The sequence below is a fragment of the Aythya fuligula genome, chromosome 4 (genome assembly GCF_009819795.1).
Source record: "Aythya fuligula isolate bAytFul2 chromosome 4, bAytFul2.pri, whole genome shotgun sequence".
In the NCBI taxonomy this organism is placed as follows: domain Eukaryota; kingdom Metazoa; phylum Chordata; class Aves; order Anseriformes; family Anatidae; genus Aythya; species Aythya fuligula.
The window spans coordinates 2,378,986-2,393,167 of NC_045562.1; the positions used below are offsets into that span (position 1 = coordinate 2,378,986).

At 40.6% G+C, this 14,182-nt stretch overlaps 1 protein-coding gene across 2 annotated transcripts in view; it reads left to right on the forward strand.

Moving 5' to 3' along the window:
- Positions 1 to 14,182, forward strand: part of NDST4 (N-deacetylase and N-sulfotransferase 4) — a 107,647-nt gene that overhangs the window by 79,577 nt on the left and 13,888 nt on the right. For both annotated transcript variants that reach the window (XM_032186058.1, XM_032186057.1), the window contains exons 7-10: positions 8,662 to 8,844; positions 10,673 to 10,769; positions 12,143 to 12,266; positions 13,906 to 14,080. In XM_032186058.1, the coding sequence (XP_032041949.1) occupies positions 8,662 to 8,844; positions 10,673 to 10,769; positions 12,143 to 12,266; positions 13,906 to 14,080 (579 nt within the window). The remainder of the gene's footprint in view (positions 1 to 8,661; positions 8,845 to 10,672; positions 10,770 to 12,142; positions 12,267 to 13,905; positions 14,081 to 14,182) is intronic.

A 14,182-nucleotide genomic window follows, 5' to 3' on the forward strand; every position in this document is an offset into this window, starting at 1 on the left:
AGGCGATTTTCAGGCATATAGATGACTTCACTTAGTAGCAGGAGGGTCATGAATATGAATAGTGCTGAATTCTAGTGAAACAATTTGTCATTATTAAAATTAGTGCTTTGTCAACACAAAAATCTCAGCTCTAGCTTCCTTTTTGTGCTATTGTACAAACAGCTGCATTAAGGGCCCAAGCATTCTGGGATTCATTATCAGTGAATGGGGCTCTGGCTCATAAGGTACAAGAAAAGTCTGCAATTTGTAATAGGAGGCTGTCAGGATGTGAAATACATTGAACACTTGAAATTGAAAGAGGTATTTCTGTGGTCAGCCTAGCATAGAGCTACTTGGTATTAGTAAATGGACACTTGACAGTTTTGCATTTCTCAGCCATGACATGCCATTTACACATTCAGAAATACAACATGCTGCCATCTAGATCCAATTATGAGAGTTTGTTCTTAGAGCAACTGTATAGCATTTTCCAAGCGCAATGGAAAAAGAATAGCAAAATTCATTTTTTTCTGGGAAATATTCATGCAAGAGGAACAGAAGAGCAGTAAATATGCTACCAACTTTCTACAATAATGGGATGCTTGCACCATACATTTCCCAACATGTGCAACGCTGAACTATAACCCTCACTTATTTTGCATGAATTCACTCCTTCCTTCTCACTAAATTTCATTTAAGAGGTGCAGAAGCAAGAGAAAAGGCTGTTAAACTAAGAGCAAAACAATTTCCTCTTAGAGGAGGGAGGATACTTGTGTGAGACCTGCCTCTGTGCCTGGGCTTGCTAGCAAAGGGGCAGTGCAGGGGGATGACCTGGAGGAAGGGACTACATGTAAGATTGCTTCTGCTTTTTTTTTTTTTTTTTTTTTTTTTGGGTGAGATAGGATGAGGTAGAGCACATTATTTATAAATAACTTTTGTCATCGACTTTCCCTGCCAACAGGAGATTGTCAGCTAGGCACAGTTTAAAATATCAATGTGAAGGTATCAGCCAGTATTTGATTCCCGCTATGCTATACCAGGGAGGTTGGTGGGGTACACTTCAGCTGGACACTGGAGCACTAACAGCTCTTTTCCCAGGAATTTCTGTTCTTGTACGCAGGCATGTTATTTGCAAGCAGAATCCAGAAGCTTTGTGATAATTTCATAATTTTTAATTAGCTAAGATAGCAATGACATTGTCAGCTATGGAACACAAAGCTTCTGGGATACACACAGGAAGCAACTTTATTTAATATCATTTCCTATACAAATAACATAGCTGCACATTTCAGTCATGCTGGATTTACACTAGCTGAGGGTGGGATTTACCCTCAGTCTACTAAAGATACAGCTTTGAAGTGAAGCACCAGACATTCCTGCACTCAAAGTTGCATGTGAACAAAATCCTGTAGTAAACAAATGCAAGCACACAGAGGATGGAACTCAAAAGCAATAGGGCTCTGTTTTAGGAAGTCAGTTCACTCTCTAATATTCAGTATATTTGTGTTCCTGACGTCACATGCAAAGGAATTGAAGCCCCTGAAAATGTAGCTAATGGGATTTTCACAGCTACCTGACTGCTGGTAGCATGATCTGGATCACCCAGACAGGCTAAAAATCCCACTAGAGTTCAGCTTGTTTTTTGCCAACTTCTCTTTAAAACCATGTCCACGCCGCAGGTTCTACAGTGGTCTGCAGTTCTCGGGAATGATCCTCCCCCCAAAAAAAGGAAATAAATATTGCTGTTTTAGAGTAGACTAGTGCCCTCTAGAGATAGGCAGCCAACCTTTGCCCAAAAACCTGCTGGCAGGAAAGCAGGACAAAGATGTGAGCTCTGCAGTAGTTTCCCCGATGAGATACTGAATTTTTTCTGGCATTGCAATAACACAGAGTCACAACCAAGGAGCTTGGAGACAAGTCTGAACACAAGCTGAGGTGGCAGAATTGTGTAGTCAAAGCCGCACAGTTACCAGTATACCTGAGGTCATATCTACAGTTGTAGAAACACCAATTCCCATGTCCAAGTACACTATAGTAAACAGACCTTCCTCTGATGTTTTAGGAGACAGCGCTTAACCACACAGTGCTTAGCAAATGCACATTGTAATGGAGAGCTAAAAGGTACAATTTCTAGATCTAATCATCATTATACCCTGCGGTATAATCTGGAAGATTTTACCCAGCAATTCAAATACATAACACGATATTACTGTGAGCATGCATATTGGTAAGACTTCATTAGCCTTACAAAATGTTTCTATTGGGTTCTTTGACAACTGTTCTCATTCTCCATATTACTAAACAAAGCAACAGCTAAAATTAACAAAAAAAACAGTCTATGCATGTTAATCAGGTATGTTATAACATAGTTGTGACTCCTTTTAGTTAAGGCTATGCTGAGTTTTGCACTTACTGAAGGAAATAAACATCCATATTATTCTTGAATAGGTACATGGGGCTGTGCTTCTGGAGAAATGGAGTTAACTGAGCAGAGAATGCAGTTTCTACTACAAGTAGCTAAAGCAAAGGTTGATATTCCAATAATTTTGGAAACAAACCTTTTACCATACTAGCAAACCCAGATATTATTTTACATTTACATAGATACATAAGGAAGAGCCAGATTTTTACAGGTAGCAGGAGCCCCTTCCCATGCTGCTTGCTTATCCTTATTTCTTTAACATACCATGCCAGCACCTCCCATCAGCCAGACACCAAGGGGCCCCAGGATTATCCACTACACATTTCTAGACCTGACCCTGCCAGAGTGCCCTAGTGCAGCAGGAGAAGGCCCAGAGAAGCCTGCTGCAGGGAAGGATGCTGGGCATCACACACCAGTGGCCAGTGTTGGATGAGTCACTATGGAAAGCCTCGCCTGCCAAATCCAGCTGTACATGAAGCCCCCAGCCCCCTTTCACTTCCATCTCACTAGCCCCAGAAGTTTGCACCCTGCATTAATTACCCTCTGCTTGGGGGGTGTTGTCTTTTTAATTAGCCTGGCAAGCTCTCAAAGGGAAGAAATATGGGTCATCATCTGACCATGCTTTGAAATACGGCAGGAGCTGCCTGTTCCCTGCCGGAGCAGCCGCCCCAGCCCTGCTGCTTGGGGAGCTGCTGACAGCTTCTCTGCTCCGGAGGAGCTGTTTGCATACTCAGCTGTCTTGGGTCACAACAGTTCAGGTTTGTTAATAACACGCTAACCAAATATTATGACTTACAAGCAGAGAGGCTGGTAAATATACAGATGTAGGATGTAACTTCTGTTGGATCCTGTCAGATAGAGATGTAAAAAATCCTTCCGCCTCTGTCCATCCAAACTAATGGAAAAAAATATGATTTACCTACCAGAATGACATTAACTGCACAACTGATCTGAGAAATTTAGGACCGCTGTTGTCCTCTCACCTCTTTCTTGTAGAGAAGATAAAAGTTACAGACAATTGTGCACCTATTTGAAATGTTAACAGAGTAGGCAAAAGAAACAAGGAGGAAAAAAAAGCCTGTTACAATAGTAAAATTGGAACTTCCAGGTGGTGGGCTACATCTCTCCCTTCATTCCCATGTAATATAGGTATAAATAAGATACTCCTGGAAGTGCTGAATGTCTCACCCCACACAGGGTACCAGCCCCACTGCAGTATCCCATGGCCACTGAGGCAACACATACTGTGCCAGCTCCAGCCACTCTGATGGGGCCACCTGCACTGATTTGAACAGTTGCAGTGCTGAGCAACAAAAAGCAGGATTAAAGATTGAATATTTTGCATAAACATATTTACATAAAAATACATAGGGCAGTACGTGCCAATGACTTCAGCCCTTAAAGATCTGTTGCTCTACAGGGAAAGGACTTCATGTTAACTCATCTCCCTAAATGAGGAGCAGGCTTAAGAAGAGAAATCCCATTGACTTTATAACGCTGACTCCAGGTATTTGTCACTAGATGGGTAAAATTCCTTTATACAGAGAAATCTACCCATTCAAATTGAACTTAACATCAATTCTCTTCTTCAGAAGCGACAATGCTTGTCTTTCTGTCCAGCAGGTATGGAGGTGAATCAAAGGTTATCTGGTTTCCTTTTCCTAATCTTCCATTAGCATACTGATTAATTCTCTGCAAATGATACCATCCCTTCATGCCTCAGTTTTGTCACCACCAAAATGTAAGTCCCCAAATTCCCAATTTCTATACAAGTCTTTGAAAGTCATAGCTTTCAGCTAAAAAGGTGTAGATGTTTCTTATCTGCATACAATAAAACGGGGGATTAAAAAAAATAAAATGAATGTTTCTGTAACAAAAGGGCCTGACTAAAGAGGAGGCAAAGTGATTTTGAGAAAAAATGAATTATGGAGTATGAGAGAGAACAGCAAGTGAGATCAGGATCAGAGGGTGAATGGCAGAAAGAAAAAAGCAAAAATTTTCCTGCCTACCTTCAGCATTCTCTCCCCTTTAGCCCTCTAAATATTACTGATCAGTTACAGAGGGAGAGGGGAATTGCCAAAGCTAATGAGATACTGCATCCATATGAACTGCAGCATTGTCTGAACACTGTTCTCCTACAAAGTGTCTGTGTTCTAGCTCCTTGGCAAGGCAAAATCATCAGCAAAGTGACTCACAACCAACCCTGTTTCGCATATCTCTTTGACTATAGACTGTATACTAATAGTAGGGGATTGTGTTCAGCATCTCTCTGCACATTTATTAACACACATTGCTTATACTAGCTTAACCCTAAGAGAAATGCAGTTCACACAGGGCCCTTTCTGTAGCCTCAGGAATCTGAAGCCATTGATTGCCTTTGTACTGTACTGCTGCACAAGCAGCATCCTGCCTACCTCCTAAAAGCATTACCCCACCTTGACAAAGTGCTGGCTGCTAGTTATTGTCAGGCTGTGTTGTATCTTGCATTTTGTCTCAGGAAGTATAGAAACATGGTCTTCTCTCCTTTATTCCCCAATTTTGCTTGCAGCACTACAGGAAGGGACGTTCATTGGTTTTCAGTGGTTTCCTCATTCCTGCCCATGAGGCTGATTCCCTTCTGTGTTGATCAAAACAGCACAGCAAAGCAGTGCAGCCATGTTGTGCATCATAGTGCCAGCCCCAAGGCATGCAGCAACATTATGCTTGCTCAGCACATTTCTAGGCTATATATTGAAGCATCAGCAGGAAAACAGACTCGTCTCCATCCATGCTCTAAACATGAACAGTTAAAACCCATCAAATCTTTTCTCTCAAAAGATTTGGAAGCAGATGGCAAAGAATTAGACAGTTTTATCGGTGTATAAAACATCACATTTGCTTTCTTCACTTTAAACAAGATCAAAGGAGCAAATAATTTGAGAGCTAAGATCCTTTGAGTCTATAAAGAGCGATCAACTGGCTCTTTTGGACTGGAGTGAAGCCTAATGAAACTCTTGAAATATCTAATATCTATCCCCAGTAAGTACATTTTTACATAAAAAGTCATGTCCAAATTCAAGTGTAAATAAGCAAAAAGAGCAAGTAGATTTATGTGCCTATGTTATTTGCTGCAATAATATTAAATTGCTACAATAATGTTGTCATTGACAGGTGCTTTGATACTTAACAAAGAATGGAAAACACTTAGAGACAAGATGATCTTCTCTATCAAGATTTCCTACAAGTGTTTTCCTTCTCATCATTTCTAAATAGTTCGTAGGAAGCACTTAACACATTTTTAGGAGCTGAACTCTAAATCTGAAAGGGTTTGCATGAATTCTTGGAGGGGAGACATATTCAAAAAAGGCCAGTAGACTGGAAACCCGAAGAAAATAAGAAAGTTACCTTATTTATAAGGTTCTTGGGTACAACATATGGACATGCATAAAGTCTAAAACAATTTTAATATTAATTTTTGTTAAACTTTTTCACTCATAAAATACATAGGCATTGAAATCCACCAAGTAAGGCAGATAAAAAAAAATCTTGTATAGTTGCCAATCTTTGCTCAAAGGAGGCTCAGAACAGAATAAAAGAATAAATTACCTTGTGTGGAATAAAATAGGCACAGTGCAAACACACTGCAGATGGGCCATAAGGGACAATTTCTCCTAAGCTCCATCCATCTTCACCTTATAGAAGTACTAAAAGCCTCATAAATAATCTAACAAACTAATGGACATGTTTTTAAACATTGTGAGCTGACACTTAAAGTACCACCAGGGTGGCAGAACAAGATGGTGAGAGTGGAAAGCTTGTGGCTTTTTGTTATGTGGTTATTCTGAAAAGCAGAACAGCATGGTGCACTACAGACACAGTATTTTTGTCCACAGCACTCAAGCCCACAACTGCCAAGCAGCCACATACTGAAGGGTGAGCTTAATCTTCAGGTGGTACCAGTGGTTTGTTTCAGAAAGCTCTTAGCAATCAGGTGGACCATCCAAATGGATTACTGGTAACAGCCCTCCTGAGAGGCACCTGGGCACTTAGCAGCCAGTTTAAGCAGGACAACCCTAGTTTTGAGGCCTACCACCTCCCAGCAGTTCAGCTGCTGGGGTGCCCAGCCACCACCCCGCTGAGACACACAAATCCAGGACAAACTCAGAGACCTGGGTGCCAATACAGCCCATACACTTTGGCATCTCCAGCATGCCTAGTTTGTGCTTCAGACCTCAAAAGAAAAAACACAGCCTAAAAACCCTTGACCCTGCCTAAGTCATGTGCAAGACACTACTCAAACTACTCCCAACTTCACTCCAGAGACAAAAAGTCCACTGACCTGAGCGCACACTGAGTCTGCTGATAACCAAAACCCCCCACTGCCACCCTGGAAACTGGCTGGAACCTTCTCTCCTGCACTTTATAAGCTCACACCCGCTGCCAACAGCCCTCAGCTGTGCTGTCAGTTCCCCTTCCTGATCATGCAAGAGGAGACTCACCTGGCCATAGATATCCAGCTGTAAAGCAAGCACTTTACTTGTGAAACAGGAGTCCACACTGCTGATGACTAACCTCTTCATATTCAGGTGCTTCAGAACCTAAAAAATTCCAAAAGATGCAACCACCCATCCCTGTCTGCAGACTTACATCCTGGCTAGGTTATGCAGGTTATGCTAGGTTATGCTAGGTTATACCTGGCTCAGGCCATGTTTTGTTCTCAGGCTTCAGGAGTTCTATGAAAGGGCATTTCCATAAAAGTCATCCATAAATATATAAACTATATGAAGATAGTTTAAACTTCATGTGAAGGAGGACTTCACATGTAAGGACAGTGACGACGTTGTGCTTGTATAAATTCTTCATCTGCCCTATAAAATTTGCAGCTGCAGCAGCTGCACAACACTATGGGAAAAGCAAAACTCTTACGGACTCTGGATGCATTACCAAGAGTGATCACTGAATGCACAAGGCTTTATTTCACTTTTCCCAAAATTCCTGCATTAAGGTACAATGGCAAAATCCTAAATGCCTCACCACTGTATTCTGGAGCTTGCTGTACTTGTCATTAAAATTCTAGTTTTTTACTTCACATTAAAGACTCCTTGAAGCATGGCGTTGTTAAGAAGCTCACTGCCTGACGTGCCTTTTTTTAATTGCTGTAGTCACATTAATTAGTACTTACTTTCTGGATATTATTGATTGTCAGCTTCAGAGCTGTTGCTGGAAATATAGGTACATATATATATATACTTCAGTTATCGCTGTGATGTGATATCTCCATAACAGTATAACTAAATTCCACTTTCACTATGCATCCTATCTGAGGCCAATGCACTGAGCAAAACAGACAAATAACAACAGCCTGTTTTACAGCATCTGCAGAAAGCTAAATAATGACAACCTACAGGTAAAACAGACCTTTGCAATGCTGAAACTGAGTTTGATCACCTCGTCTAAAGAAAATAGTGGGAAATATATTCTGCACATTATTCTTACAAATTCTTCTCTTTATCCCTCAGAAAGATATGATGAGATCTACAAAGCAGCAGACATAAAGTTCTTCATGTAAAGGAGAACCATAATAAGACTGGTAAAAAGACAGAAGTTTTATTGCCTTTGAGGAGAAATCAATGACACTGATATTCAGCTGAGATATCATCCTCCATAAAGGCTTGAAAGTTTTATATTTCAGATTTTTTTTATCTTCCATTTTAAACAAACTGGTCAACCCTGAATTTGGAGGAGACAGCATAATAGTCAGATTTTTGTATTAATCCTGTAAATAGCAGCTCTGGAATTAATCCTTGCCTGCCCATCTGAGGAGCAAGGCTGGTGCTCTGGGAAGCAACACAGTGCTGCCCCCCACAAATCCGAGCATGTGGCATAAACTCATACCCCATAGTGCAGGGATAAGGAAGCAAACAGGGCCATGCAAGAAACTATTTCTGTGTGGTTTGTCAAAAGAAATAAAACCAGAAGAATAAAGAATCTCCTAATGCATCTCCTGAATGCCCGTCTGTGGAGAGCCCATGAGTGAATACCATCCCCTGAGATGAGAAGGGGGAATTTAAAGGCATGGTGCACATATGGCAAAGTCTAGGCTTGAAGCTGGCAGACAGATTAGCAAATAGGACCAGTTCAACCCTCTCCTCTTCTTTTATTGTTTTTGAGTGGGGGAAATAGGGATTGGCCAAGATCCTGAGAGCCCCATGACTGCCCTTCCAGGCAGATGCTGCTGTCCCCTGATGTCCTGTGACTGAAAGGTTTCTCTTCTCTCCCAGATCAGCATCTTCATGACCCATTTGTCTAATTATGGGAACGACCGCCTGGGGCTATACACCTTTGCGAACCTAGCCAGCTTTGTGAAGAGCTCGACAAACCTGAAACTGCAGACACTGCCCCCCCTCCAGCTGGCACACAAGTACTTTGAGCTCTTCCCTGAGCAGACGGACCCTCTTTGGCAGGTAGTGTCATAGCCTCTTCCTACCTCCGATTGCACTGTTTGTTGGAATAAGGATCTTCCTGGAAAAAACAAACAAACAAACAAACAAACCAAAAAAAAAAAAAAAAAAACAAAAAACACTTAAATTAAGAAGCCTGCTTCACATTAAAATGTGTTATTTCTTCCAGTATGCCTTTTTAGGTTATTTAAATTCTCTTGAAAGACCACTTCTTTCAAATAGAAATGGGTTAGCTTACTCTTGCTCCAAATCAGGCACATTTAAAAACAACTAACTGCCTTACACTTGAGAGAAAGCTTTCCTCCCCTCCTCTCTTCTTGACTCCCCTTCCTTCTGTAGCTTTTCTGATGCATCACACTGTGTTAACTAATCATGGCACGCTACCAGCAAGATGAACACAGGCAGCCCGTAGCAAGTGCTACCCCAGGGCAAACAACGCAGAACTCTTGCGTCCATTGATGGGGAGTCACCAGTGTTGCATCACTGCAGCTGCAAGGATTTCACACCACCCGGACCCCCTTCACTAAAGCAGCAAGGAGAAGGGATGGCAGAGCAGTCAGCGCTGCAGAATAGCTGCTATTTTAAGAAAGGAGAAGGGTTTCTGCACAGCCCACCAGTGGCTATTTTCTATCTCTGCTGTAAATGCACGATAGTGCTGCTTGTAATCTCGGCACTGTAATTTCCTAATCATTGTTGTACATGTCTGGCTCTTCTCTTATTCAGAATATGATGTGCCACACTGTGCTTTTAGCTATGCAGGCTTGAATCCAGAGTGACACCATGGAGATCCATGCAGTTATTTCAGGCTTACACTGGTACAAAGGAGCAAAAAATTTCCCTATTATTGTTGGCCCAGATGCAAAAGAAGTATAAATCGATAATATTCCCATTGAGTTTAGTGGAGCTGCAGCAATTCACATCATTTAATGATTTTCTCCATTATATTTTGCTAACTTTATTCACTAGCAAACTGTATCTTCTATTACCAGCCAATACCATACAAAAGCAGGATCCATACACTAACTGCTTTAAAGAACTGTCAGTCCTAACCTTTCCTGTGGGGTCTTTTGTTCACACATTTTTATTTTGCATTCACAGGTAGTAGAAAGATAAGGAGATCAGTAATATCCCACATTTCTATTTCGTCCTTCCTTTTGGGTTTTTATGTAAATTAAAATTGGCACTAAAAGTACTATGTATCTGAAACCATTTTGTCACTTTTGAAAGTAATGCCTTTAAGGTATTCAAACAGAGGTTTCCATTCTAACGTCAAATGAAAACTTGATTAAATCAATGTGTTAATCTTTTTTTTTTTTTTTTTTCCCCACTAATGACTGAACTTAATCCTCAGTCATGCAAAACCATTATATATACATTCAATTTTAGTCAAAGGGACCACATGCCTGCATACCTACATGCCTATAGACTACAAGTTCATGAAAATGGCTGGACTAACAGAGAGAAGGAAATGCAGTAGTCACAGAGGGTGTGGATTTTGACATGGATCCTTCCCTTCCAGTATTTGCAAAGCTGTTTAGCTTTACTGACTTCTTTGGGACCCCTGTAAGGATCAGTCCTGGAAGATATTAAGGGGCTTGGTGTACCTGAATGCTCAAGTACCTGCCACAATGGGAGGGCTTCTATGGATCTCTACCAGTGACCTCAATATTTGGCAGGAATAAACTCTTATGTGGAAATATGGAATTTTACTATTTTGTGTAATGCACTGGTGTTAGTGCATAAGGTATAGATCCTACAAAGTCTCACATGCATACAAAACATTTAGGACATCCCTGGCATGATGTACACAGATGTCTTTTTTCACCTTCAGAATCCATGTGATGATAAACGACACAGGGATATTTGGTCCAGGGACAAAACATGTGACCACCTACCCAAATTTCTTGTGATTGGACCCCAGAAAACAGGTAAGAAGTAATGAAAGCTGAGACTGTGCTGGCTTGGTGCTCCGATGCTTTCCAGGGCTGGCTCTTGCTGTCAGTGAAGGTGCTGAAATCCTGGAACCCCTGAGGACGTAGCAATTCTGGCAGCCCTGTCCCAGCAATGAGCAGCCTGTGCATACACCTACCTTGCACGCCAACTGCTGAAGGGCAGCCGTAGATAAGAATAACACACAGAATTGCACCATGTGGTTGGTGGCTTCAAAGTACTTTTGCACTTTCAAAGCCAGCTGACACAAGCCTTGGGGAGTGAAAGCTGGAAACGTGATAGCTGTATACAGCTATTCTGGATTCAGCCCACCGCAGGACAACACAGGAGAAAGCAATGCGAACTTCCACCATAAAGAAACATGCTGTCAGGGTGCCCTAAGTTAAGTTTGTTATTAAGTTACTTGACAAATTACGTCCCCACCGTTTGAGACCCTAATTGACAGTCAACACATTTACCACCTTTCAGGCCTCTGGGGGTCTCAGGGCATTATTTAAATTAAGCCACATATTCCCACTCCCAAGGTAGCTATCACTGTTGTTGACGTATTGCAGAAAGTGGATGTTGAGGCAGGGAAATAAATGACTAATCCAAGATTATATAGAAATTCTGTGACAGTGACAAAGAGACAGCAGGTCTTGATTCATAGTCCAATGATAGCTTGTGTAGCATAAAATCATTGAAGAGCAGTTTGAAAGACACATTTTCCTGAAATTTCATTTAACTACATATAACATTTTCAGTTATTTTTTAACAAACAAATAACAACAAAAAGTTATTGTTACTGGAATTTTAAAGCACACTTATTACATACAGGTTTGTTGGCAGATAGACAATATAGACAAAATACACAATGTCACTTGGAAGACTTGAACAAGTTTTTATTCCTCAACAACACCAGGAAACCCAGGAAAAATACACAGAGGACAGAAGTGTGGTTCTGGGAGCAACAGAAATATAATTCCACGATTAGTACTTTTGAAATATTTGTGCATGTAAATAATTTAAAAGCAAACCAGCCCAAATTCTATCACTGGATAAATAAATAGGTAAGCATGCAAGCAAAGTCAGCACCAGCAGTATCATGCTTGCCCCAGAGAGTAGAATTCAGAGTCTGGAAATGGGAAAAATTTAATGAGCACAGAAGAAATCTGCACATGCTCTTCACTCTCTCTAAAAACACCTTGTGCTTTCCATCAATAGGAAATTTTCTTATAAAAAGGTAATCTTTCTAATTTTCCTGTATATTTCAGTGTGAATTGATTTAGAAGTACTTTCTTAAATGAAAAAAAAAAAAAAAAAAGTCAATGAAGTTTTTTTCTGTTCCTTAATGCTATTTTTTGTGTTGTAGGAACAACAGCACTTTATTTATTTCTTCTGATGCATCCTTCCATTATCAGTAATCTCCCTAGTCCAAAAACTTTTGAAGAAGTTCAGTTCTTCAATGGAAACAACTATCACAAGGGTATTGACTGGTAAGAAGAATAAGAAAAAAAAAAAAAAAAAAAAAAAGTGTCCATTATTAATACACTTTAAAACACAATGAAACAATTACAGAAGCATGTATGACATCTACATAATTACTGATGAATTTGTTATGCTTGGCATTATCAGAGAGAATAAGAAACTAATTTGTAATGATGGGACATTTAATCAAGTCCTTAATTTTGTTTAGATATTACAGTCACAAATTCTTTTTTTTTTTTTTTTTCCAGAAATGAATACAATAGCAAGCTCAGTTACAATGTCTGTCTTAATAATGAATAGCATCTCTGTCTTTTCATAGCTGTATCAATTTTGAAGGGGCTGAATTACACTCCTTTTCTTCAAACGGTGCTTTTCATGAAATAAGGGTCGGCTTCTCATGAGAAAAAAAAACGCCCTCCATAAAGAATTTCATCTGATACTCCTATTACAATTTTAAACATTGCTTTAACTATTTTTGCTTAAGAAAAACATTTTGTAGGGCTTTTGTTTCCCCAGGGAATGGCACTCTTCATCTTTGTATGAAAACTGAAATACAAGACAAACATCACACTATGTAGAAACAGATTAATCTTTTTCAAGGTGTCATGAAAAAGGAGGAGAAAGAAATGCTTCTCATTTATTTTTCATACTGCGTAAAGAAAGAGCTTGCAGATAGCAACCATGGAGTATATGGTGTACTACACAAGGAGGAAAAGGCGCAGGAGGAGCAGGGCTGGGAGAGCAGGGCTTGTCCCACCAGTGTGGCAGTGGCTGGGGCAGCAGGGAGCCTCATGAACCAGCCTTTCTTCCACAAAAACGCTGTGAGAGTGCAAGCTTCCATCAAGGTACTTCTCTCTTCCATGGTGGTGATGGGGGTTCTCCTCTGCAGCCCTGTGCACACAACATAGAGGAAGAGGCTGGCTTTGCCGAGACCCCTTCTGCCACATTTCGCTGAGACTGGCCTGTAGGCTCAGAGGTTAGTAGGGTTGTGTGCACAGGGTGAGGTCCCACATACTTTACTTCCACAGAAAGTACACAAAAACAGATAGCCACACCAAAACTGGAAGCTCACAGAGTGCTCAGCCAAACTAAAGGGACCAAAAAATGCCTCCAAAACAATTTTACTTTTCGCTTCATCTGAATTCTTCACACTTTTGATTGAACTTCCTATATTATACATTTTTACTTCCAATCAATTTTGAATGGAAAAGACCGTTCAAAGACAAAATTAAAATCTTGCTTCCTGAAAATGTCTAAGAGAAAAGACTTGTCAATTCCAAGATGAAATATTCCAACAATGTTAAAATTAAATAGTTGACATTTTGAAGCTTTGCCCATTTTTTTTCTGCAGTTAAAACTGAACTCACTCCAAACTGGTGAGATCTCCCTCTGACACTGAACTTATTAGCAAAAATCCCATCCATCAAAGAAAAAACCTAATTACCTGACTTCATGGAGGTTTTAGCTATTACCAGTACTGAGAGCCAAGTTCTCTTCCCCCTATTCCATTCCTGGAGTGAGCTGAGAAATTTAATTTTGCTTGTTGTGAGTTACGGCTGAAAATCCACCTTTTCACCTACAATGAAATGGGATGCAGACATATCATTTATGACACTGCTTGTTCTAATTAGTTTCTTTGCCTCCCAGGTACATGGATTTCTTCCCCACTCCTTCCAACATCACGACTAACCTCCTCTTTGAGAAAAGTGCCAACTATTTCCATTCTGAGGAAGCGCCTAAACGAGCTGCTTCCCTCATCCCCAAAGCCAAGATCATCACCATCCTCATTGACCCATCCGATCGGGCATACTCCTGGTACCAGGTATGGACCTTGCCTTCAAGAAACAGACAGTGAAATCAACAGCAGGGGATGATGGAATTTGTGTCCTTGAGAAAGAATGGGATTTATTGCAAAGTGTTTGCA